General features: G+C 30.1%; 2 protein-coding genes and 1 pseudogene across 4 annotated transcripts; all 3 read left to right on the forward strand.

Moving 5' to 3' along the window:
• Window positions 1-6,543: 6,543 nt before the first annotated feature.
• On the forward strand, window positions 6,544-7,977 carry LOC114384497 (annotated as a pseudogene).
• Window positions 7,978-11,263: 3,286 nt separating this feature from the next.
• On the forward strand, window positions 11,264-13,220 carry LOC114383587 (transcription initiation factor TFIID subunit 8-like). Its single transcript, XM_028343282.1, has 2 exons — window positions 11,264-11,362; window positions 12,073-13,220. Exon 2 carries the CDS (start codon window positions 12,187-12,189, stop codon window positions 13,006-13,008), a length of 822 nt encoding a protein of 273 aa, XP_028199083.1. The 5' UTR covers window positions 11,264-11,362; window positions 12,073-12,186; the 3' UTR covers window positions 13,009-13,220.
• Window positions 13,221-19,630: 6,410 nt separating this feature from the next.
• On the forward strand, window positions 19,631-27,273 carry LOC114385073 (polyamine oxidase 5-like). Of its 3 annotated transcripts, none has more exons than XM_028345034.1 (10): window positions 19,631-20,117; window positions 22,178-22,293; window positions 22,414-22,502; window positions 23,721-23,834; window positions 24,094-24,181; window positions 24,285-24,370; window positions 24,459-24,561; window positions 25,767-25,864; window positions 26,069-26,498; window positions 26,733-27,273. In XM_028345034.1, the coding sequence occupies exons 1-10, from the start codon at window positions 20,078-20,080 to the stop codon at window positions 27,051-27,053; spliced, it is 1,485 nt and encodes a 494-aa protein (XP_028200835.1). In that variant the 5' UTR covers window positions 19,631-20,077; the 3' UTR covers window positions 27,054-27,273. The 3 variants fall into 3 exon arrangements, with proteins under 3 accessions (XP_028200835.1, XP_028200836.1, XP_028200837.1); XM_028345035.1 differs by having other exon boundaries at window positions 22,253-22,293; XM_028345036.1 differs by having other exon boundaries at window positions 19,632-20,117; window positions 21,333-22,293.
• Window positions 27,274-27,703: the final 430 nt, after the last annotated feature.

A 27,703-nucleotide genomic window follows, 5' to 3' on the forward strand; every position in this document is an offset into this window, starting at 1 on the left:
TTTTATAAGGACCAAAAATGGTGATTTTAAATTTTAAAAATAAAAAGTAAAGATTTTTTTATACAAAAATCTAACTTGTGACACACTTAATTTATAGGATTTAAAACAACAATATAATGAAGAAAAAAAAGAGAAATGAAAAAAAATCGAATGAAAATAAAATGAAAAGGAATTAAAGTATATATATATATATATATATATATATATATATATATTTATAATTTGCTATAAAAAAAACTAAGGGTAGTGCCGGTGGCTGTGACTGAATGGGACGTGATATGATACGACGATTGTGAGTAATTAATTATGGAGGGGACGTGACATTGAATTTAAGCTTAGACCGTAGGAAGGTGAGTCGGCTACTTATTTGTTTAGGTAAAAAGAAAAGAAAAATGTCACGGTTCTACCTATTTGTTCTAATTAACAGCTGATTTGATGGAGAAATAAGAGAAAAAGAGATAAGTTATATATAAAAAAAATCATTTATTGCTTTGTCTTATGAAGAGTCTATTTGGTTATGGCACGAATTCTTAAATGAGTTAGATCACATTGAAGCAAACTCACATTCATCAAACTCCGTTTTCACTTTATGAAACAGTTTGGCAGTGTGATCGATCACAGAAAGAATAATTCCTTTCAGGTCATAGTATCTTTCCGAGTTTGTGTATGTTTAGGGGGTGATTCCCCATTTTGGATCACTTTTACAAATTATTTTTTAAAATAAATCTGTTACCAAAATTTTTATTAACATGAATCTATTTTTATCAAATATTAAATCAAATTAAAAGGTTGACCATGTGACATATCATGGGAGCTTCACAGATAAAACAACTACTTACAATAATTATTTCATTCCGATTATTATAGTAATTTCTAGGTTGTCACCTCAGACGATAATTACTACTTCAATCACTTTTTACGAAGTAGTAATTTTTATTTGTGACTTCAAGTACAACAGTACCATAAAATAGCAAATAAGAATTACTATTTCAATCATTTTTTGTGCTGATACATTAAGGAAATGAAAATTCTTATTTGCTGATTTGTAGCAGTTTCATTAAAAGTATATTTTTTATTTTATTTTTTATACATCATGTGTAATATTTATATTTGTCAGCATATAGATTTTGTTGTGCATTTTTTATTATTATAGAATTTAATTTAAATTTTGTTGTCTATTTGCATTTTATATTATTTGCAGTTAATTTTGTATTATTTGTATATTATGTATCTTATTTAAAAAAAATTGTTACTTTTTTACAAATACAAATACACAAAAAAATTACTAGTAAAAACAAAAATTCAATTTACAGAATAATTTAAAAAATTACAAGTAATAAGATACATCATAAGCCCCCTTCACAAAGGATTCTTCTTATATTAGTTGCATAACATGCTAGTTATATATGTAAAAATAATGACACTATTTATTAAATCTAATTAAAGAGTCTTATAATAAATCATGGTGAGTTCTTAGTTTCTTACAAAAACTACTTCTATTTTAACATGAATATACTCTTCCTAAAGATATGAGGATTCAAATTCCTTAACAAGTTGTTTTCCTTAGTCATAATTGACCATGATCCACTAATCTATATCCTTGAAAAGCACGGTTAGTACTGAGGACATTTAGCATTGTATATTTCATAGTTAATTAGGTACGGATAGGTAGGGTTTCACTTTATTCTTCCTCACTTCAATTTTTCACATAAAGCTTTTGTTAGGGATGTTACTTATGACAGATAGACAATCATAACTTAATTAGTCGTAATTGTACACTTACAATAAAATCCAACTTTTCTGGCCGAAAAGAATCAAATTCAATGCTGGAGCGAGTTAGGTCTTACTTTTATTGGTATGAAACTGGATGCTAAAATAATTCTTACTTTTATTGGTATGAAACTGGATGCTAAAATAATTCTTACTTTTATTGGTATGAAACTAGATGCTAAAATAATGCTTACTGTTATTGGTATGAATCTGGCTACTATAAAATTACTAGCAGTTAATTCTACATCCACATTTTGTATACAATAAGGTATGATATCGATAAAGATATATAGATAGTGAAATTGAGGCAATATATATTAACCATAAACTTGTATGTGATGATAGCGAGAGGAAGCCATTCAAGTGAAAGTGAAAGTTGGTTCTTTAACAATTCCACCAACTTTAACACCATTCATCCATTAAGAATTTAGAGTTAACAGACCTCAATCCTTCTAAATGGCTTAATATATATAGAAATCGTGCTTGATGTAGAACAGATCCATAGTATTATTAGTACTTTTTACCCCCTCACGTAAAACATATATAGGAAGCTAATAACATCATAGTGGAGATTGAAAATAGCTGAAGATTTTGAAATTAATGAACTCTTCTTCTATGTTTCTTGCTACCATGAAAAATATATTGAAGTATTCCAATTAAAATTTTAGTAAAGCTATTCATATATTGAAAATACTATTTTATTAACAATTAGTATTATAATATTTAGTGTTTTCTTAATACTTGTGTTTGTTATTATTGATGAGGTTATAATTTTAATTAAAACTAAAATAACTGAAAGAAATAATATTTGAATTGATTAAGTTTTTAGTTCTTAAACTTTTTCGAATTTGATTTTTAGACTCTAAATAAAAATTTGACTAATTGTGGTCCTTCAACTTTTTTTCATTAAATTATATAGTTCCTAAATAAAAGTCTTACCGGTCAAGATTCTTATAAACTTTTGAAAAATTTTAGAATGTTCTTCGTACTCAAGCAAAATACCTTTTTAAAAATTCAGTTTTTAGAATGTTCTTCGTACTTTTTATTCTCCTAGCGAGTTGCAAACTTCCCCCAGTTCGTAAGCCTGGTGCATTAAAACTTCCGCTATTACCTCTGAAATGCCTTTTTAACCTTTTGGATTGGTTAATTCGGAAACCAAATTGGTGCAAGAATAAATTTTAGGTGCAGGAAGCTATAGCTAGACCTTTTGTTAACCTAGACTAACGGGCCCATAGCATTTACAGCCCAAAATAAGCCGAAAATTATATATGTTTAGTTGTGCCACCGAAACTGCAATGTAGTGAACTAAAGGCTCCTTTTATACTTGGTAAAATTAGTTGGTAATTAGAAGTTGAATTATAAGTGTTTGATAAAATTATTTATTGAAGTAGTTGAAAAATACAAAATTATATAAATTGATAAAATTATATCTTAACTAAAAATATTAAAAAGGAAATTTAATAAATATTTAAAGACAAAAAGGGAATACAAATAAAAATCTAGAAGCCAACAACTACCGTTTTAAAAATGTTATATTAAGTAGTGTCATAAAAAGATGTTAAAAATTATTAAAAAACTTATTTACCAAATCGTCAAACAAATTTTTTAACAAGTAAAAAAAGTTAAAAATCAACTAAAATATTTTGCTAAACACACTCTTATTTCCATAGCTCAAACTAAAAAGGATACCCATTATTTATAACCTATATTTATAAAAAGGTTAAAATATATTTGTGATCTCTAATAAATACCCAAATTTTGTGTTTGTTAATTTTGTTCTTTACATGGAGTCCCTAATAAAATAATAATTTTTTTTTTGATCCTTAATACTTTTTTTAGTTTCTCATAAATTAGAAAATTTTATATTTACTCCTTGATAATTTTTTTTATTTGTTATTAGTATTTTTTAAAGGGACTAATAGCAATTGAATTTTTTTTACTAGGAATAACTCATCAGGGATTAAAGAAAATTGTCAATGACCAAAAATAAATTTTTTGTTTTATTAGGAGGAGAAAACAAATAAAATAATTATTAGAGGACAAACACAAAATTTGAATATTTATTAGAGATTATAAACATATTTTAATAAAAACATTATCATGTTATTGATGTGAAATATCCACTAATTTTGTTAACAATTAATTTCTGTAAAAAAACTTAATTGATCACATTTAGTAAGATTTTTTTTCTTTTAATCACATGTATTTTCATATATAAGACCGAACTCAAAACCTTACTTAAAAAGATCAATTGTATTAACTTAAACCAAACTACTTGGCATTTATATCTATAATATATTATTAAAGGAAACAACTCTATTTGGATTTCACATTCTTTTGTTTATTTTACCTCTAATTTGCACATGACTAAAAATTAAAGAACTACTTATATATGGACATAAACTAGTACCCAAAGTATAAACATGTATTAAATAGAAAATTTAATAATAAAAAAAATACTTTTTTTAGTTTTTTCTATTTTATATTCAAAAATTACCAATCATGCTCTCCTCCAAGATAGCTTTTGCCATTAGTGCTTTGCCCAAATTGGCAATTGATGAATGGTTTCACAAAAATATTTACCATTAAATATCTTCATGCCTTAATGTTACGAAGATAGCCTATAGCATCGATCCTCGCTTACTTGTTTTAATTCTCTCCAAACGGGAATGAAATCAAATGTTTTTCGAATGTTAAATTCTAGAATGCTTTTCAATTTCAAGTACTTAAGCCCATACGGTTGGCCCAAAAGTGTAAAAATCAGAAAAGGAATATTTTCCTAGGACATCTAGATCATTTTCTTGTCAACAAATCTTTGATTTCAGTCCATGTATCGACTCTCATATTATTATGATATAATATAAGTTCCTTTTATTTATTTTTTAAAAAAACGGGACTTAGATAACCCACTTAAGATCTTAAGAAGAAAGGTATAAGTGGAGTTTTAATAAATTGGTAAATTTGGGCTCACCCCAAACCAGAAAAGAAAAAAAAAACTGTTGCTTTTCGGCTAAATAGATATATGCTCATTTCCTTAACTTATAAATAAATGAGTATTTTATACCGTAAGTATATAAATTATTTTCTCAACATTTATAAAACAACTCCAAAATAACAAATTTAGTATATATTTTCATATATATTTTGTACATATCCAAATATTCAAACCTAAAACTTGTTACATGTACTTTTGTAAAACAATATTATTATTTCTCATTCTAATTATAAAAATGAAATTACTATTCAACTTACTAGCCTTTTTTATTTTTAATAGTGATATGCTTTGACTATTGAACTTACAGAATGACCTACCTACCAACAATATTGTAGCGCAATTACAAAGATCTATATGTTAGACAACAATTGTAAAGAATTAGAACTTTTAATTTCAATATTAGAAAACTAAGTCAACTTAATAACATTTATGAGTTGTGAAAGTAATGTTATCAAATTGACCAAATTGACTAAACTAATATGATAAATTGACCGGAATTGCTGAACTTAATTTAATAAAGACACTTCAAGAGACTAATAAGAAACTTACTAAATTTAGAAGATCAAAATAAAACAAATTAAAAAAAATCAGATGATATTTTTACATAGTTATACTTGATAAACTTTGAAAGATTCTATTGTTTATTATAAAAACAAGTAATTATTAAATACCTTACAATTAAACAATAAAATACTGGAGTGGATGACGGCAACATCAAAAATTCATTCAACTCAGACATTTTCCAGTGTTGGAGATATCCACTTGTGCTACAAACTCCTTGTCAATTTCACCCTTATCCAAACTCCTTGTCAATTTCACAATCCACGCACTACCCCTTGATCTTCACACTTTTTTTTTTCTTAATAATAATAATAATAATAATAATAATAATAATAATATATTTTATTTTTTAGAATCATGTTTTCGTTTTTACAATGTTTTTTTTCTTATACGAAATTATGTATAAACATTTTTGTTGGGTTTTGAATCCATCGAAGAAGCGCCATATTTAATGTGTCGTTATCAACATATACTTACAAATTTAAGTTTGTTTAATCTTAATTTAATAAACAAAATATCTTTAATTGAAGAAAAATCATATAGTGGCAATTTATATTTTATTGTGAAATTCTCCTAAAATACATTTAATATTTTATAAAGAAATTTTTAAACAAAAGGTAAATTCATTCATCATCTTAAAAATATTAAAATACTTAATATTTTTAATTAATAAAATAAAAATAGTAAAAAATGTTACCGGAGAATTTACATATTACAATTATTCCTACTATACTCAAAATAATATAACACTTTTAATTAATTAAATTCAAAAACTGTACATTCTCAGTTTGATAACATTTTTTTATAAAAATATATAATTTTAATTAAACGTAACAGAATATTTTTTTTTTTTAACTTGCATTAAACATCATTAAATTATTTGTAGTTGTGTCAAGTGTTCTAACTCACTTGGTTAGATAAAATATATAAATTATTGTTGTAAATTTTGATACTTTTTACGATTTTCATATATATATATTTTCTTGAACCGCCTATCCAAACCTGGCACTAGCTAGGGTGAAGGATGACATGGGACTGGGAGTTTCAGTTAACGGGAACAAGAAATATCAATTTCGGATAAAGCCGAATCTTACTCTCTCTGTCAAAAAAGATTATGATAAAATAGATAATACGAATTAAAAAAATAACACTAATCTTATCCAACATCTTATAAAGTCTTGCTTATAAACCATCCAACCTTGTGATTCTATTTAAAGCCTACAGCTTTAGATCAGAGAAAAGTGCATACATGTTTCTTTCCACCCATTGAGTGCTAGCCAGATACAAATCGTTGCGTGTGGTTCATTGATTAATTGGGAAGAAGAATAAAAAAGTTGACACATAAAACCCCCAAAAGGGTACTTAAGAAACAAGATTTGTTAGGAGATGGAACAGCTAAAGTATAAGGTTGGCCAAGGTGATGATAATAACAACAAAGGACAAGTTGATGAGTATGGTCTTGTTCGTTCTTTTTCTTCTGAGTCTGAATCTGGAATTTCAAGTGGTTCATCATTGGATTCTGATTCATTTGAAGAAGTTACATCCCCTACTTCCTCTTCTTCTTCATCATCATCTGATCAACTTGTAACTGAACCGTTGAATGAAATGTCTTCTTTGTTTCAACAACTTCCCATCCAGTAAGCTTCTTTCTCCACCCCTTTAGTTCTTTATGTGATTTTGTTGAGTTTGCAATTTTTTTTTAAACACAGTTGCTTAATTAGAAATAATTCTGAATATAATTTTTAAAATAATTATTACAAGGTTCAATAACCGTTTAATTTCTATATACAATTAGAATAGTTTATACTATTAATTGATAAAAAAAATCATTATAAACAAACATTTAAGATAATTATTATAAAATAAGCCCAATTAACTGATTAATGATTGTAATAATCATCCATATCATTTGTGCATATACTATTTTCTCAATCTAAATATAAAAAAACACTATTTATTGATTGAGTAAATACTGTTATGCATAACAATTGTAAAAAAGACTTCAGCAATTTAATTAAATTTTTTTGTTTTTGCTTCTAAAGTTTGTGTGTTTGATAATATTAATTAGGAGGGGGATTTCCAAGTATTACGAGGGGAAGGCACAGTCTTTCACTTCATTAGCAAAAGTGAGCAGCTTGGAGGATCTTGTCAAGCCAGAGAATCCATACAACAAGAAGTTGAAGACTTGTAGAAGCTATGGAGGGGTAATGGGTGAGACTCAGATAGCAAAGTGCAGTCCTAGTGCTATATCTATGCAGGGTTCTCAAAGGGGTTCATGTTCTTTTCTTATTGCAAATAGGAGCAGTGACAACATCATGGGTAGAAGACCCCCAATACCACCTCATAGATCTACCACTACCAGCTCCATTCCTAATCAAACTGCTTTGTTTGTTTGAAACGGATAAATAAAAACAAAGTTGAGATCGAAGGGTTGTTTTTTGTTCTTTTTGTAAATTAATGGTTGAGAGTTTTTTGGTGTTAGAAATTTTCAGTCATAGTATGTAAAAATGTAATTAGCGGTCATATGATGTTGATTTACAGATCTAATTAGTTTCATTCTTCAAAGAAGGCGGATAAGAAGCTTAATTTTGATACATCCTCAGTTCATTAAATGGTAGTTATCACAATGAAAAATGTTTAATCTGTGATTACCAACGCTTTACAATTAAATTCTTGGATTTAAATTTTCATTTTAGTATTCAAGTTTTAAATATGTAAGTTGAATAAATACTACTTGTAATTATTGTTGGTTGTTCTAATTTAACTAGCAATATTGAATTTTTTTTAGAATTTAAGTTTTAAATATATAATTGGATTAAATACTTAAAAAAGAAAAAGAATTTTGTCCCTTATTGCATTTTACCTACTCGAGCAGAATTCATTACCGTAAAAGATACCCATTATCTTTACTAAAAAATAAAAAAAGCAAACGTAAATATACAAACATGATAATGTGTATCTTTATAGTTCTAGTAATGTTCAATAATTGATAATCAGCTTAGTTTTCCTCTTTAAGAGTGTGAACCCATTAAACCTGAGCATCTAAATCGACCAACATTTTTATTTGAGTTATAAAAGAGTATGTAACATGGGTGTTGAAACGGACACCCTCTCTAGGTGTGATTAATGGTTGAAACTTGAGAGGGAATCTGATTTCAAAATGATGCAATTATAGCCTTGCCTTCTAGTTTGAGAGAGAGGCCATGAAAAATACTCCCAAAAGCTTTGCGTGAGTGATAGGGCACTAATCAATCTAAACAGAGGAGGCTGAAATGAGAATTCCACAACTATTTCTAATAACTCCACCACAACCTGCTTGATGATTTGATCCTGGAATAACACCATCCACCTAAGTGGAGGAGTTTGCCAAGGAATAGAATTTTGAATAAAAGCATCCAACGGGTTTCTCGTTAGAATATTTAAGTTAAAGTATTGCTATAGGTTCCTACTCCTTTTGGTTCCTACCATCAAGTAAAAACTCCATTTTGTTAACTATTTCAAAAACTCCACCCTCCCTCTTCTCTTCCCTCTTTCGAACTCTCTTCTTCCTTCTCTCTTTCTTTCTCTTTTTCTCTTCTCCTCCCAACCTCTTTTTTCTTTCTTTTCTTTCCTTCCCCAATTCCTCTCCTTCCTAATCCTCCTCTTCCTCCTCCTTCTCCTCATCACGTTCAACTCTTTACCTTTTTCTTCTCCAACTCCCTAGAGGTATCATTTTTTTTTCACAAATTCACCTTCAACGAAATCATGACTTTATTGTAGATGTAGCTACAATAAAATCATGATTTCGTTCATCTTTTTTTTTGAAAAAATAAGTAATAAAATCACGATTCTTTTGTGTATGTTAACATAATGAGTTTTGTTATCTTTTTTGTGTTTTTGGAAAACTACAATAGAACTTTGATTCCATTCTATTGTTTTCCAGCATCACAACGAAATCATGATTTTATGGTGCATTATGATGGAACACACAAGAAAATTGTGATTCTGTTATATTTTTTTATTACTTTTAAATAAATGTAGTTTATTTTATTTCATTGTCTTAGTTAAATATAAGTGTTTATTATGAATGATTACTAGCTTATTTTTTCATTTTGTTTAGATGCTTGCACGAAGCAGACATCATATGTTGTCGGATGTGACCCCTCGCAGGAAGGGGAAGATACTGTAGAGAAACGTCGTAGAATGACTGCATTGACATGCCAACATCATGATGACGAGCAACAACAAGAGCAATAGCAGGTAGAGCCAGAGCCAACTATTGGTAGGATATGATCTCCATTTGGAGGATGTCCAATTGATTTGTCTCATCGTTTGTCTTATAAGGAACACTGTGTTGATCATGTTTGGATCCATTAGGAGCGCCCTTAGTTGAAGCTTGTCATCTATAAGTTCGGGCTTATGTGGACTGATCGGGTTAGCAGCCCTTGTTGCGGCATGGTATCCTGTAGCAAACAAGGACTTGGTAAATGTCTTTTTGGAGAGGTGGCATCAAGAGACATCTTCTTTCTATCTGCCTGTTGGAGAGATGACTATCACTTTGGATGATGTTCTTGTCTGTTGCACTTGCTTGTGACAAACAGAACCATTGATCATATCTTCACTCTTTGACAGAGATGGTGAAGAGAATGAAGATCTTGCTTATCACTTATCTGAAAATTTCAACAAAAACAAAGACTTTTATGAGAAAAAACGTAGGTGTCAAGATGAGGTTGATGTGGCTAGAAGACCCTACGCCTATAATTATGAGCATAAAGACTTACGTAAGCATAAGCCACACTAAAGATCCCATTATTCCCATCATTGGTATGCTTTTGGTATTAGAGGGAGGAACAAGGACCTTAATTTTATTAACTAGCAAGATAAGGAAAAATAGAGGACGGCATTAACATTCCAATTACCATCATTCTCCACGAAGTGCCATACTTTTGAAGATGTTGATTGTTCATAATGTACACAGTAGTTTACCAAATTTGGGAATCCAAGCATACCTTAAAAGCTAGCTTTCACTCAATCTCCAAGCTATGTTATTTAAGGAAATGATTCCAATTATAGCAAACCCCTCTCCAAAAATTTGAAGGAGCTTTAGTACATTAACAATGGGGATAGAATCATCACCACATTTATACTTAGCTCTAAGCCACTTGTGCCCAAGCCTTATCATCGTTCTTGCACAGATCCCACGAAGCTTTTGAGCATGAAGGCACTATTCACCTCCCTAGTAGATTTTATACCTAGACCTCCTAATAATTTGCGTTGACAAGTTTTTTGCCAAGCCAACGTATGAGTCCTCTTATGATGAGGCATATCTCCCCAAACGAAGTATTTTTGCCCGATGATGAGTATTAAGTTAACTAAAATAAAGTAATTAAAAATGCATGTGGGCAAGTTGGATTCATAAAAATACTAATGAAATGTAAATTACTTTTACCATTTTTAATTAATAAAAAATACGTAATATTCATGATTGTTAATATACACATGCAAAACACATTCAATTGACGCATATTTTTAGAAAATTAAAAAATAATAAACAAATTTATAAAAATTATAATAATAAAAGTAAATTATAAAATTAATACCTGTATACGACATAATATATTAAACTAGTATATATATATATATATATATATATATATATATATATATATATATATATATATATATATATATATATATATATATATATAACTTGCATAACTATTTTGATCATTTGAAAATATTTAATGATAAAATTATTAATATTTAACATATAAAAAAATTATTAAATGGATTAATTCTTCCAAAAGTTACTAGTAACTTAATCCTACTCAATACTCATTATGTTTTGTTTGAATAAAAAAAAATCTTATAATTTTTGGTTTTGAGCAACTTTCAACACTTACTTGAGGCCCAAGCAGCCCATTGGACCCAATTGATAGTGATGCGTCCCCCAACACAAACAAAACAAGCCTTGTCTTCTTTGCGCTTAACCTTGCCGGTTGCCGCGGCGAACGGGAAATGAGGGCACCGCACATATTTGAATTTGCATATTATCGAGTAAGATCACTTTTACCGTTACTTCTATATGTATGAATCAATAATTTCTTCTTCTTTCGTTTGATTAATTTGTGTTCTTGTTAGCAACCCCTTTCTAGCTTATGTTCATCTCTCCCCCATTCATCCATATAGGGTGTTTCTTGCGCGGTATTAGCACCGAATTTGCATGCTATTCTTACGAGAATTTAAAATTACTTTTGGATGCTACATTTGCAGAGTGATAAATGGGAATCGTGGTAGTGGGAAGGAGAGTAAGGAAAGTTGTGGTTATAGTGGGGTTGGCCTGTTCCTTAGGCTGGAACTGTCTCTTTGTTGTTTTTTTCTTGGTCACATTTATTCCTCGTTTTGCTGTTTCACATTCCAGAGTTTTCAGAACATTTTTTGGTTGTGGCTCTACTTTTCTTTTTAATCAAGGGGTTTTCCATGTCTGAGGAAGTAACAATTGAGTTTCTTTTATAATTTGTGGATTTAATGTTTATGGTGTTTCGGGATTCAGAATTGATCTTACTTTATCCTTTTTGTCTTCTTTCAAATTGAAGCTCAATCATCAATGGAATGAGCAAATTACAATATATGAGCACCTATAGAAACTGTTGTATGATAAAAGTTGAATGACTCTCCCTTTTGTGGAAACTATGAAGTATGTTTCATTATTTTTAAGTGTAAGTCTTGTTAAATTTTATTGGTTATATTCCCTGGCCTGGTGGCAGGAAAGGAGCTAGTATGCATCGCTTCCATATCAGGGACAAATTGTACACCAGGGTTTTTCATAGGGTTCTGAGTTCCATCTCTCTTCTTACCTTTCACTTTTTGACTATTTTTCCATGAACCCTATGGAAAACAACAGCAGCACAAATGCCACATCAAAACTACCCCGCAGAGCAAAAAGAAAAAAGAAGGGTCTGGGAGTAAATGTTGCTCAAGTAGCAGACAACACATCAGAATTCTCATTTGCTATAGCCAAAACTGCTGTTGCTCAAATCTGCCAATCAGTTGGATACAAAATCTCCAAACACCATGCTCTTGAAGCCTTAACTAATGTTTCCACAAGATATATGGAAGCCATTGTGAGGTCAGCTTCCTCTTTTGCCAATGCCTCCAATCGTACTGACTCCAACCTCTTTGACCTCATCAATGGCATTCATGATCTGTGTTCTGTTCTAGGATTTCCTGGTGGTTCAATGATACACAAAAGTAACCTGCTGGGGTCTTCAGCTCTAAAAGAGATTATGAATTTTGTCAACCTCTCTAACAAAATTCCATTTGCTAAACCAATTCCATTCAGAAATGTTTCTGAAGTAACCATTGATTCTGGTACGTCAATGTGCTTATCTAAGCAAGCGAAAACTCACATACCAAGATGGCTCCCAGATTTTCCCAAGGAAAACTGTAATCAGGTTTTGGTTAAGGAGAGGAAATGTGATGAAAAATTGTGGGAACATTTACTTGCTGCGGAGGAAAACAGTGGCTTATTACAGAGCAATGACATTAATGGAAAAGAAGGTAAAAACGCAAGGATGGAATTGCCAAAGGGAAGAGAAAAAATGAAGTTTAAAATTAGAGGGGAGAAGAAGAAGCATGGCGGATTGGGTGTGAATATGATGAATGGGGTTTGTAAAGGAAAAACGAGTGTCTTGGAATTATGACAAAATCAATTATTGTATGGTTAAGGAAAATGATGAAGAAAGATAGCATAATTGTTATGGAAATGAAATGATGTTTGTAACTGTTGTGTAAGCTCAGAATATGAAAGAAGAGACTGACATGAAATCAAATGAAAATTTAGTGCAGTCTAGTTTTGACCAAGCTTCATGTTTTTGAGAGTTTTGTTTCGGTGGAGTGGAATGGGACCGATTCCTAGATTATGGCTTGATTATGAAACTTATCTTCCAAAGAAAATGATTTGTTTGCAAATTCTTTTTCGAATATTGTAGCTAAGTCTAGCCCATTACTGCATATTAGATTTTTTCGATTCAACTCTTTTGGACAATATATTCTAAAATCGGAGTCGAACAGTCATTAAATTAAACCCTAAAGGTACTAAATTATAAATAAAATAACTAAAAAAGGGTACTAAATTATTATTTATTAGCTGCTTTTGGGGTTTCTTCTTCTGACTTTCTATTTGTAATAGACTATTAGTCTACTTGGACTCAGTTTCAGATGAAGATGAAGGGTGTTACTATTGATCCTTACAAAATTATTGTTGGTTCTTATTAGTCAAATACAATTATCCAAATATCCTTTAAACATTTCACCTCACCCTTTTTCATCCCACGACTCTTTGTACAATTTTTTCATAAATTCTTATGCATAATGAAATCACGGTTTGATATATAAGGGATGCAAAAAAATATACAACATAATTAATATTTCATTTGTTATTATATAATAGGATCTCAATTCTGTTAGAACAATAGCTTTGGCACCCCCTAATGGAGCAGAAGCATAACTCCGTTGTGTATTGTGAGTGAAGGTAAATTTAGAATTTTTAAATGGTGATAGGAAACAATAACAACTCCCTCGTATGAATAGGTACTTCCTGTAGTAGTTAGATTTTTGTGCACTTTTGGGCCACTTCTTTTGAGTCCTTATTTCGCTTTGGGCCATTATGGCTAGCGAATTATATGAAATGTTTACATTGTAAGAAGGTGCTTTGAGAGTGTATACACACACATATATTCTTTAAATTATATGAAAAATTGAAAATATATCGAAAAATTGAAAATATATCTAAGTTTAACGATTGATATATAAAATGTTGAGCAACAAAACAACATTCTTCAGTTGGAGAACATAGGTGTTACACTTCTATTTATAGAATATATTATTTTAAAAGTGAACGTTAATCTTAATTCACAATTCACATGTAGTATAACATCATCGTTAATTTACAAGAACGAAAACTAAAATAAATATAATTTATATGGATTAAAATAAAAATTTGACATATTTATATTGACGAACAAAATATCTAAATTTTAAATTATATACTAAAATAAAAATAAATAATTTAATATTAATTCATCCACATTTTAATTTTTACATTCCCTCTACCTTCAAATTCTTTTTTTTATCCCTCTTTCCTCTCCTATCTTCCTTCAAACTCCACTTTTCATTATTTTTATTTTGCTATTCGATTTTCAAATAATAAAATCACTATATTAAATAGTACTAGTAATGGATATAACAGGGGAAGGGTTTCAGACAAATTCGGTACACTAATACTACATGTGCATTTTTCATGATTTGTCCTCCGGTTTGTCGGTAATGGAGTAGGTAGGGAATCCAACAATTAACACGTGTTGAAACATTGACTGCTTTGGACGGATGCATGTGTAAGTAGTTTAGGAAAGGGAATATTATAAAATTGGTCTTACTTTATTTTTAATTTTGAATTTAATCACTCAATTTTTTAATTCATGAATTTGGTCTTTTTATTTTACAAAATCATGTAATGTTGGTCCTCTGACGTTTACTGCTAACAAGTAATGTTAACGGTCACATGTCACGTTCTTATGATGATTGTCATGTATTATGTTTTGATTGGATGTCAATTCTATTAAAAATAAAATGTATTGTTGTTTTCATTGATCAATCAGAACATGACACGTGACAGTCATCATCTAATAAAATCGTAACACATGACATTTAATATTCCTTTATAACAGTCAACGTCCAATTGTGACATGAAAGATCAACATTATACAATTTTATAAAATAGGGGAACCAAATTCATGAATTAAAAAACTGGGAGTAAATCCAAAATTGGAGATATCAATTTTATAATTTTGCCTTTGGTTGGCCCTCCGTATATATACGTATTATTATTTGAGAAGAGTGGTTCTAAAGATAGCTTACTTCCTACACAAACCTGATATATATATATATATATATATATATATATATATATATATATATATATATATATATATATATATATATATATATATATATATATATATATTTGAGAAGAGTAATATACTTTTTTAATTGATAAAATTTATTGTATATTGTATAGACAATTTAAAATATTTTTTTGGATACTTTTTTTATAAAAGGCTTTTTTATAAGCTAAACTTTTATTAGAATTTAGTGGTGCATAATAAGACGTGCCCACAGAAGGTCACCACCGTACAATAAATCGAAACTTCCACACATACTAGACATAAGTAAATATATAAAGTCAAAATGGATTTTAAGGAAGTTTTTTTGGATTCAGGGGGCGACTGTCCGTATTTCCTTTAATAATAATCTGGCAGGAATAATGATATTCAGATGTTATTATTTTATTTTTATAAACTAATCAATTACCTTTAATGTGAATATAATATATTATTTTCTTAGACATATATTTGTTTTTTTATTATCTTTAATGTGAAGATATTGAACCTTTAATGATATTGTTGTTGAAAGTCAGGTGAATAATGCAGAAAAGAATCTAACGAACTTATTAATACTAGTAGAATACTATGAAGTAAAAAAAAAAAAAAAGTAGAATAACGTCGTTATAGTGGTAACTAAATTTATAACTAAAAAAAATGTAATGTCCTAGGAATTTTACTTAAGATACTTAAAATAAAAATATTTTTATTAAAAGACACAAAATTATATCATCTACCATCTTTCTAATGTTCTCTTATAATTTATATAATAATATTTTTTCTCTTGATTTCTTAATTAATATCTAAATATCCATATTCAACGAGATCCTTTAACTGATGATGATAAATTTATTACATGTCACGATTCAAGAATGAGGAAATGTTGACTATTAACTCTTGCGTTTCTTGACACCATGCACCAATGTTGTTAATTAGGGTTAGTTAGCAGATGACAATATATGTTTAAGACAACATGTTGTGCTTGATAAATACTGCTAACTAGCTGTCATTAAGGAATGTGTGGACATCTCAATTTTGGTATACATATATATACAAAGAGAGAGTGAGAGTGAGATAAATATTTTAGAGTATTGGTTAAGAAATTTAAATAAAAATATTTTTATTGAAAAAAAAATTATATTACTCATAATATTTTTTATGTTATTATATAATTCATATAATAAATACTTTTTTAATTCTTTAATTAATATCCTAAAAATACCGGTTAACAACACCCATGTATATATGTGGATGCATTAAACACATCGCTTAAACAGTTTGAAACTTTGAATGGCTGATATCTCTTATAGTTTCTGTTTCTAGCAACTTGACGATACTAAGAATGCCACAACATCTATTATCTGCTGCACCATTGATATTGTATGTACTATAATGCAATCGACAACAAAATTATTTCCATGTCACATCCCAAATAGGAACTTAAATCATTCAAGTATGCTTATTAATTATAAAAAATACCTTTTATATATAAAAATAAAATATAATATGAAATAAACATTTAAAATTTAAATTAAATAAATACTGCTAAATATTTTCCATTAAAATTTTGAAGGAGGAGATTAAAGATAATAAAACTCACAAATATTATATTGTAATTACATAATCACACATCAAGTATATAGAAGTGTTATGATTATTTTTTAAAATATAAATTTAAAACAAATATTAATACATTTTTACGTGACCAATAATTATTTTAATGTAATATAAATATCTTAATAAATTATTAAATTCTTTTTTATCATTTAAGTATGAACTCACTATTACTACATAAATAAGTGTAATTATCAATGATGGATTGTTGATGTAAAATTGAACTCTAAACAAATTTTGACTTTTGATAGAGAGAAAGATAGGAAAAAAAGTAATAAATTTAATGGACCATGTGATGAAAATAAAAATAAAAGATAAATTTTAATGTATATTCAAGAAAGAAATAAGAATAATAAATATGATAAATATATAGTCTTAAAGATTTAAGAAGTATTAATCACGGAATTAAAAAAAAACTGGCAATTTTACTAAACGAGAGAATCAAAATGCACGTAATAAAGTCAAAATTTAAATGAATGAGTCAAAATTCAAATTATATAGTCAAAATAAGTATGTCCTTTTATAAAGTAAATTTCATTTGATAATACAGAGTGATGATAAACGTGAAATCTAAATTAATTTGATAGTCAATCTTTATTAATAAGTGAGTGTAATTTCTTTATTTTATTAATATTTTTAAGGAATTAATTAAGAAATTAATATTTTTGTAATTTTTTATTAACAGATTCAAAAGAAGAAGATTTTAAGTGCTTTAAAGAAGAAATTGATGCAAAAAATGAAAGAAAAGACCTTGAAGAAAAATTATTGAAGAATGATTGGACAACTCACTCAGCAAGCACTCTCGCTTAACGGACAAGTTTAGACTTAGTACGCAACACATGCTTAGCGCGAAAAGACCCACAAGGAAGCTCAGATGCGCACTTAGCGCGAAAGCCCGCACTAAGCGTGAAAAGTAAGCTAGCATAGGCCTACAAAAGGAATAGAAAGCAGGAAAAGACACACCAAGTCTCAAAGCATTGGTTTTATTGTTATTAGTCATCCAACACTTTCTTTTGTTAGTCCCTGAAGTGTAAAGTTTCTCATGATTGAGAGACTAAACTCCTTTTGTTGGGTGTTGAAGGGTCAAACTCTTGTAACTTAATTCTTTACTCTTATTTATTTAATGCAATTATGTTTATATTATTCTTTTATGTACTTTTGAGGGTAATGCATTGAAAAATGATTACTGTCTAAAGAACGGGAAAATGCATCTAAATGAATTCATTGTTAAAAATAAATTGACATTTGTTTTACTCTAAAGAATTTTTGTCTTTCTTGTGCGGGAAACCAAATATAAGATAATTCAATAGATGAGAATAGAAATAAGGATTTTCACTAAATAGAGAAAATCTTTTACATTAATTTTGACATACTAAGTCCATCATCATTGCATTCTAATTACATTTTTTCACGTTTAAATTATTATTTTTTTGTTATCTCTCTTTTTTTCTTTATCGTACTCCAACTTTTATATTTATAATTCTTTATCTCTTTCTTACTCCAACTTTTACACCGATAATTCTTTATTATTTTAATCTTTATTATTTATGATCAAGTTGGTACCTTTGTAAATTTGTTAACAAGTGAAATGTGATGTTTGGTCAAATCAGTCACTTCTTGTATTACTATTACTGCTATTATAGTCCGTACAATGCTTTTGCACTATACTTTTTTCCCCAAATCAAGATCGACCGGCTTAGCTGCAATGGTCAAAGAAAGTCTTAAAGAAGGTGATTCTACCAACTATGATCAATTAAATTTTTTAATTAAAATTAATTATCAACAAAATTGATACATATCTTATACCAATATCATAATAACAAAAGAAAAAAAATGATATGTGATAAAAAATCATCAAATAATTTCTCCTCTAACTAATAACTAGTCACCCAAAAAATAGTTTGATTAGTTTTAAAATTTGATACTTTTTCCCACAAGCTATTTTAAGATCAAAAAAGTGCCCCCACTAAACATTATCTTTCTTAAATTCATGATTGTTAGTGTTTGGTTACTGTCCGTGAGTTGTAAAGAAAAGATTGCTGTCTCCGTGAAGCTGTCAGTAGCCCCAGATCATTAATTTTTCTTTTTGGCGGCTTTATATGAGAATGATTGTTAATTGTTAGGATTACTTCCACATCCCGTGTTAGACAGATATTTATATTTACATGCTCTATATATCCAATGGTGTAGATTAAATTTAGATATTACTGCATTTAAAACATTAAACATTTTACTTTCCATTTATATAAGAATATAAAATAGGATTAAATATGATTTTACTTTTCATATTGATTTTAGTTCTCTAAAAAAATTTCTTAAATCTGATTCCTGAAACTTTTAAAATTCTTCTTTTTAAGTTTATTTAATTCCATTAATATTTTTGTTAAAAATTTACAATAATAGCTGTTTCAACATTAACATTTTATTTGACTCAAAAACTTAATACAATTAACCAGCAAGTACTTAGATATGAGTAGAAATGGAGTCGGGTGACTTAAGCAAGTAAAAAGGAGTTTAAATCTTGATTCTTTGCATGGAAAAAACATAGATTGAAGATGCAATGGACTGTTGAGCGACTTTAGATCCAGCAAAAGATTTACCTCAATGACAGAAATACTCCTTTCAATCCTATGCATAGTATTGGAAAAGCTTAATGCAATAAATAAAAGTGATTGATTAATGTGTTACATGTGCCTAATAGTTAGGAATTTGGACGTGGACGCACGGATATAAATATCTCTGGCATGTACAATAGCACAGACAAGGTGTTTGGCGGGTATTTGTATTGTATGTTAATTTACTTTTGTTCCATATAATATATATTATTCTAAGTTTATTACATTACACCAACAAAGTGCCGTTGGTTATTGGATCTCTCACTAGTTTTAGAGAGAGAGAGAGATTCAGAGGAAGAGAAAAACGTGTGGTTATGTGATTGTGGAAGAGAGAACTGAGACGGCATTGCCAATTCTCCCTTGATCTATGAAACTGACCCTGCAAATCTGAGGCCACAATCGGTAGAGATTGTTTCATTTTCATAACAAAAAAAAAAAAAAACATTTCAGCTCTAAGCCTCTAACCTTATGAGTTTTGAGCTGGTTTGGTAAACTGTGTTTCTCTTCCAATCTATTCCCTTTGATTCCATTGGTTCATCTCAACAAACCCTTTTGACTGTCTACCCTTCTGTTGCAAGTTCTGTGATCCTTTTTCCATTTCTATGGACGCAAAAGAATTATTCTCCACAAATTTGATAGATGGTTAGTATTTTCTTACTCTCAATCGTATTCACATGCACACACAGTTTTTATGTATGGTTTCATAAGCTCACTATATGTTTGTTTTGCCTTTGTTCTCATTTTCTATAGTTTCATTGCAAAGGAAAGGTTCAACTGTTTTGAAACTTAGTAGGAATTGAAGTTGGTTGCTTAAAGTTTACTTGGCCAAAGCCATTTGTGTGGGACTTGATCTAGGGATCAAATAGTCCTAAAGGGGTGACATTTGAGCTACAGCTCTTGGCTGCTAACTTTTATGTTTGAAACTTTTAGATTTTACCTTTTTATGTTGAGTGTTTTGCCATTATATATGTCAATATAACAGTAATATTGTGCACGAATAGTACTATTTCTGAATGTTGAATTGCCATGTCAGTGATTGCATTCCTGGCGGTCAGACCTGTCTCTAAAATGGTATTGGACTAATTAAGATCTGAATTATGCTACATGGTAGATGCTTGCTACAAAAATAGTTGTTTGCAATTAAGGATGTGTTTGTATTGGTGTTTAGCACGTTGAATTCCAAAGCTTCCTCTCGGTAAAATTGCATTCAACGTGTATTGCAACACGAGAAATACTTAAACCAAACTCACACTAAGTGTCTCAGGTTGTGTAATTGTGGATGTAAGAGAGGAATCATTAGAGAAGCTAAGACATAATTGCCATGGCATGGATGCCTTTGATGCATGTGCCATACATGGCCACGTCTATGTAGTGTCGGTGTGGTTTGCGGTAACGAGTATGATGCATTTCCTGATGTCTTTTTATTACTTGATCTATATATCATGGCGTACTATGTTCTTATTACTTGATCTATATATCATGTGCATACCATGTTCTTATGTGGTCCACTGTTATATTTTTAGGAAAAATAAAAATAACATGAGGGAACAACAATATAGATGAGGCTCAGTTACCAGTTACCACGCTCCTTTAGACAAAAATAACTAGCTCATGGGTCCCATTATCTGTTTCATATGACACGAGATTCTATTTGTTTGAGTTGGTTTGTCTGTCAATTTCAGACTTCCATATTGAAAGGAAAAGTAAGATTAGTACTATTTGAGGAATTATTTCGTGTAGAATGGCTGTCCTTTTCGTTACAACTGAAAAGTTTTGTGCTAAAAACATTGACTTGGGATAATTTAATTTTAAGTTGATTTTTCAGTTCTTGTTTATCCCTTCTTCTTTTTTTTTCAGTTCTAGCTGGAGTCAGAGGCAGGGAAAGTTGGATTGATACCTATTTGAATCTTTATATAAGAAGTTAACAATTTAATATACAATCCAATGATCCACCTGTTTATTTTGTTATTCTGATTTTCGAGATGATAAATTGCTGAAAGACAGAAATCACAAAATATTGAGTAGTTCGATTTAAAAACTGAACAAAAATGGAAAATGCTGAATTAGGTGGCAATTTCCAATGCTGTTAATCTTAATTCTTGTCACAGGAATGACCATGAACTTTTAACCTCACCAAGCCACACGAAAAGGCTTCATTTTTTGACACACATAAAATTAACTGTCACTTTTCTAAATTGTGTACATCCATCTTCTTCTCAAAGAAGTTATGACAGCACATTACTTGCTTGACATTCCCTAATTCATTTGTTCATGTTTGAAAGTTGCACTTTAATTAAGAAGATAACAATAAAGTGTTTTTTTGCCCTTTAACCCAAAGTAGCTTATTCTTTTGGATGAGGTGAAATTGTGGGAAATGTATGGCTTTTTCAGTGATTTGTTCTTGTGTTAGAGCATTATAACATAATGATCTATATTCTTTAATGGGATGCACATGCAATTGTTTACACGGCTTGCCTGTGAAATTTTACTTTAGTGTCTTTTCTGAATATTTCAAGCGAATATATTATGGATATAGAATACCATTTTTGTGTTGGTGGTTACATATCTATGTTTTCTTCCTTCTTGTTCTTTCATGTCTTTGAAAAAGCAAGAGAGAAATTTTGCATTATGTGGTTTATTTAGTTCATTCTCTTCCACATATAAGGGCACTTTTTTCCCCTTGTGATTTTGGTGTCCACCAGGCACTGTTACCTCACACATCAAGAGGCAATGCAATTCTCCTCCTACACTTATTGTTATTGGTGCTGGAATATCAGGAATTGCTGCTGCGCGTTGTCTCCATGATGCATCTTTTAAGGTGTCATATCATCATGATTGTCAGATTTCATCTTTATTTATTCTTTCTAATATCTTTAATTACGTCAAGGAAATATTTACTATTGCTTTCTACTTTGGCTTATTCTTATCATTTGGTTAGGTGATTGTATTGGAGTCAAGGGATAGGATAGGTGGCAGGATTTATACTGATTACTCATTTGGCTGTCCAGTAGATATGGGAGCCTCATGGTAAGTTCTACTTGTTTTACTATAATTGTTTTTTGTTGCTAACACACTATTTGATAAATAAAAGATTAACATCTTCTCACTAGCCATCACTGATTGTACCATTTTTAAAAAGGCAGGGTTTTGCCCACCACACAAAGCATAAGGAATTTGATCTTGTTAAACTTGTTGGTAGGCCACTCATGCTTAGATATTCAAAGAAATGGATTAGATCAATTTTTTAGATATTCAAAGGAGTTGGTATCAGGGGTTTATAATAACTCACTCACACTTTTCAACATCAATTATTTTTTTACCATTTTGAAAGATGTTCAACAAAACATTTTATAAAAAAGGAATATTTTTTCTATTTCATTTTTCAGATACTACTTTGTGAGATTTCCTGACACCTTCCTCTTATTGCCAATTTTTAAGGCTCCTGAGTCCTGTCTACATAGTTGGTCCACAGAGAAAAACATCTATCTTCAACGAAACAATGCACACAATGTTTGCTAAAAGTGTGAACTGCAACTTAATGGCACAACTTAATGGATTTTTCCCCTGTAATTCCATTACAATTGCATGTGATTTAAAGCTTCTAAGAGTCCATCCTGATGTAAAATTTCAAGTTAGTAATAAAAAAAAAAGCCTTTCTCATAGAATGAAGCTATTCTAGTATATTTGTTGTGACTCTAGTGTACCAAAAATGATAACCTATACTCACTTTCCAGTTGTATAACAGCAATGATAACCTTTTGTTTATGATTTTTCTTTTTAATTTTGTCAATCTAGTGCTAATATTTTCTGTCTTCTAAAGCTAATGGTCGTTTCTAAATTATAATGGTTACTCAAATAGTGAGGTTTATGCTGTTTGGTTTGGTCTATAGAACCAAGTGTCTTCTCTCTCGTCTTTTAATTTTCTTCACACTCATGAGGCTTAAAATTCAGTACAGTGTGAGAAATTTAATGTAGTCATTACCCCTTTATCGAATTTTATTGAAAAATTTTATTCTGAGTTTTATTTTCTGTGAGAAAAGCTAAATGCACTTTCAGTTTCAGATGCTTATGCTGAAAGAAAATTTCTTAGCATGGATACATATGCTGTAAAACATCTCTCAAAGATGTTTGAGATCGTGAGGAAACACAGTTTTTATCTGATAAGTGAAATGTGAAGAACTGTCAGTGAAATGAATCAGAACTCAATAACTTTGTTTTATTGATTATTTCTTGATTATTTTCCAGGCTACATGGTGCTTGCAATGAGAATCCCTTGGCACCATTGATACGCGCATTAGGACTTACACTCTATCATACAGGTGGTGATAACTCTGTCATATTTGATCATGACTTGGAAAGGTAGTAATTCAGATTTATTCTTCATGTTTCTGCAAGATTGGTGTATTTGAAGGTTTATGATGTAGTAATTAGGATTAGAAGCAAAAGCATTTTAACTGAAATCTACATATGATTATAGAAATTTTTGTTAAGACAGCTCTACAATCTTTGTCTCATTAAACTGAGGCATTCACGTATGATTTTCTAACAAGTGTCAAACATCTGAAACTTCTGCATTTCTATACTTCTACTTTCTAGTAATTCTATTTCATCTTTCTAGCTGTATGCTATTTAACATTGATGGTCATCAAGTCCCTCAACACATTATGATGGAAGTTGGAGACACTTACAAGAGAATTCTGGCAGAGGTAAGATCTTTGCTGCATATGGCTTCTGTTGCTTCTTTTAATCACGAATGCGGTTGTGGTTATCTTAAACTAGAATCTAATGGCTTTCTGGTGAGATATCTAGACAGTAAAAGTGAGGGATGAGCATCCTGATGACATGCCTATTCTCCAAGCAATTTCAATTGTGTTAAATAGACATCCAGAACTAAGGTAAGAGATTGGTAAGAGCATATATTGTGTATAAGCACTGAAACTTGAAGTTTCAATCTATCGATATAACTGACAAAGTTTTCTGCAGGCAACAAGGACTTGCTCATGAAGTGCTGCAATGGTATATATGCAGAATGGAAGCTTGGTTTGCTTCTGATGCGGATATCATACCATTGAAAACCTGGGATCAGGCAAGTGCCATTATATTAGTTGAAGGACACAAGATCCTCTTTCCCCTAAGCTTCTACACATGTCCTTTTTTCTGTAGTTTTATACTTGAGTCTTGATTTCATTATGAAATCTCGTTTTGCCACTAGGTCCCTGGTTAGATAATTGTTAATACTATAAGTGATGAATTCTGCTTTGTTGGAGCTTTTATATAATTAGCAGAAATCTAAGTTTCCGACCTTTATGAAACCTATACAGTATTATTTCCTACACAGCATTATATTTCTGAACGTCACTAAACTTCTAGAAGAGAATACAAAGACAACAACAAAAACCTTATCCCACTAGGTGTATGTTTGGCATATGGTATCATAGGCTGAGTTACTTGATATTTTTCATTTGACATGAGATTTCCAAAATAAATGGTCACTTATGTCATAGGTCCTCTAAGAAAAACATTAATGCTATATAATTTGAGGAAACTGAAGATAATAATTATTTTAAGGGGATATATTCAACATTTAACCTAAACTGAGCAGTATTTGCTGCAACTGAAGTCAATTAACTTTTTTTCGTGTTTTGAATCTTAGATTTTCAGTCTCTTCTTTTTTCTAAATGAAAAGGTCATGCTTATGAAAGTAAAAGAAAAACATATTATTTGAGTTTGTGAGATAGACTGGTTCATCAAGTAATCATAGCAAATTTGAATGTTTACTATACTAAATCAAATTGATGTAAATTTGGATACTGATATGTGTTAAGTTTGGATACTTAAATTGACAGTGATAAATTAGACTTCACTTTTCATGCACTGTCAATCAGAAATCATGGTAGGTGTGAATTTGAAAGTAATTATTCAAAAAGTTAACAAATTTACCATACATGACATTTTTTATTGGATGACTGTGTAAAATCCTTTTACATTATCAGCAAATACTATTTACACAAAAATTATATTGAACGGTTTGCATTATAATATAAATATTGTCTGTAATAGTAGCTTCTTACTCATTTGGGTACTGATATGAAAAATATCTATCTATTTCATTGTAAAGAAATCTTTGCTGAACAGTATCAAGTATATTTCTGCATTAGGCCCTTGATTCATTAAGTTATTCCCTTTGTTAAAGTCGATAAATTTTAAATAAGGGTTCCGTCTGTATGTAGCAGATGAATTTGGCAATGTTTAGTAATGCTTGTGTTGTTCTTGTTCTTAATTTTCCTACAGGAGCATATCCTCACTGGTGGTCATGGACTCATGGTGCAAGGATATGATCCTGTTGTAAAAGCTCTTGCAAATGATCTTGATATACGCTTGAACCACAGGTTTGCCTGTATAATTTATTGCACGACTTAGCTACATGATTTGATGCATAATCATTTTTCATAATTTATTGTGGAATTAATTATTATCATTTTTCGTCACTTTTATCAACAAGAACGCATACCAATTTTTTCTGTTACCTCCTCCTCTCATAGGGGTAGTTAGGCAGTCAGGTTTTGATCCTTTTATGAAACCTTACCATGTAGGGTGACCAAAATATCCGATGGTTACAACATGGTAATGGTCACAGTTGAGGATGGCAGAAACTTTGTTGCTGATGCTGTTATTGTAACTGTCCCTATTGGAATCCTTAAGGCCAATTTAATTGAATTTTCACCAAAACTGCCTCATTGGAAGGCTGAAGCAATTAAAGATATTGGTATGGGAAATGAAAATAAGATTGCCCTAAGATTTGATGCAGTGTTTTGGCCTAATGTAGAAGTTCTGGGCATAGTTGCACCCACCTCTTATGCCTGTGGTTATTTTCTCAATCTCCACAAGGCAACAGGCCATCCAATTCTTGTGTATATGGCAGCTGGCAAGTTTGCCTATGACCTTGAAAAGCTGTCTGATGAATCAGCTGCAAATTTTGCAATGCAACAGCTCAAGAAGATGTTTCCTGATGCTTCTAAGCCTGTAAGTTCACCTCTCATGTTATGAGTTTTCATTATTATGTGGGCTGGGACCACCACTTTTAATCTCTACATGACACATGATGAAGCGCTATTAATTTTTTTTTCATAAATTAAAAAAGTTAAATATATGTCACATAGAGATTGGTCAGGACCATAGACAAGTGGTGGTTTAGGACTACCTAATAATTTCTCACTTTCAGGAGCCTGATTTTTGAGTTTTGATGGACTACTGTAGGTTCAATATCTTGTGTCACATTGGGGAACAGACCCAAACTCTCTTGGTTGCTATGCTTGTGATTTAGTTGGGATGCCAGATGATGTGTATGAGAGGCTTCGTGCACCAGTAGGTAATCTATTCTTTGGCGGGGAAGCTGTTAGCATGGATGACCACCAGGGATCTGTGCATGGAGCTTACTCTTCTGGGGTGATGGCTGCTGAAAATTGTCAGAGACATCTTCTACAGAAACAAGGCCACATGGAAAGTCTTCCTCTAGTTCCTTCTGTTAGGCATGAAATATTTGAAACTACTATACCTCCTCAAATCTCTAGAATTTGATTATGTACCCTTCCTTGTTCTTGAAAATGAGAACAATGCTCAAAAGAATGAGTTGCTGATTAGATTAATTAATGCACATTGTAGTTCAACTTAAACCATAGTGACTAAAATATTTAGGGAAGCCACCATAAAAAATCATATTATCCAAGAACTTTATTGCCAAATCAATTTTTCCTTCTTTGCATAAAGCAGAAATAAAAGGATCATAAGTTCATGACTATAAGCATAAGTTAACCCCTGCCCCTTCATAACCATCAGCACATTCGCAGCCTTGTTAACTTTGCCACACTAATAAAGCAAACTAATCAAAATGTTGTAGGTCATAATGTTTGGCTCACAATTTTTTACAAATATATCATACAACTCTCTCTATATAGTTTTCCATTTGCATCCATTAACACATTCTTTTTCATTAGTTAAGTTTTATTCAAAATTATAAAACCAAGAGGGTTAAAATTTATTAAATAAGACGTGAGACTTATTTAATTTTTTAATTTTCAATAAATTTTCAATAAGAATGTGTGTTTCTTACATTTTTTATTAAAATATTGTAGGAAATTACATTCAAAGTGTAACCCTTTGACCAAAGATACTGTTAGTTTTGAGAAGGAAATTATAAAAAACAAAGGAGAGAAGAGAGACAATACGTA

This window comes from Glycine soja, chromosome 14 (genome assembly GCF_004193775.1).
Source record: "Glycine soja cultivar W05 chromosome 14, ASM419377v2, whole genome shotgun sequence".
NCBI lineage: Eukaryota > Viridiplantae > Streptophyta > Magnoliopsida > Fabales > Fabaceae > Glycine > Glycine soja.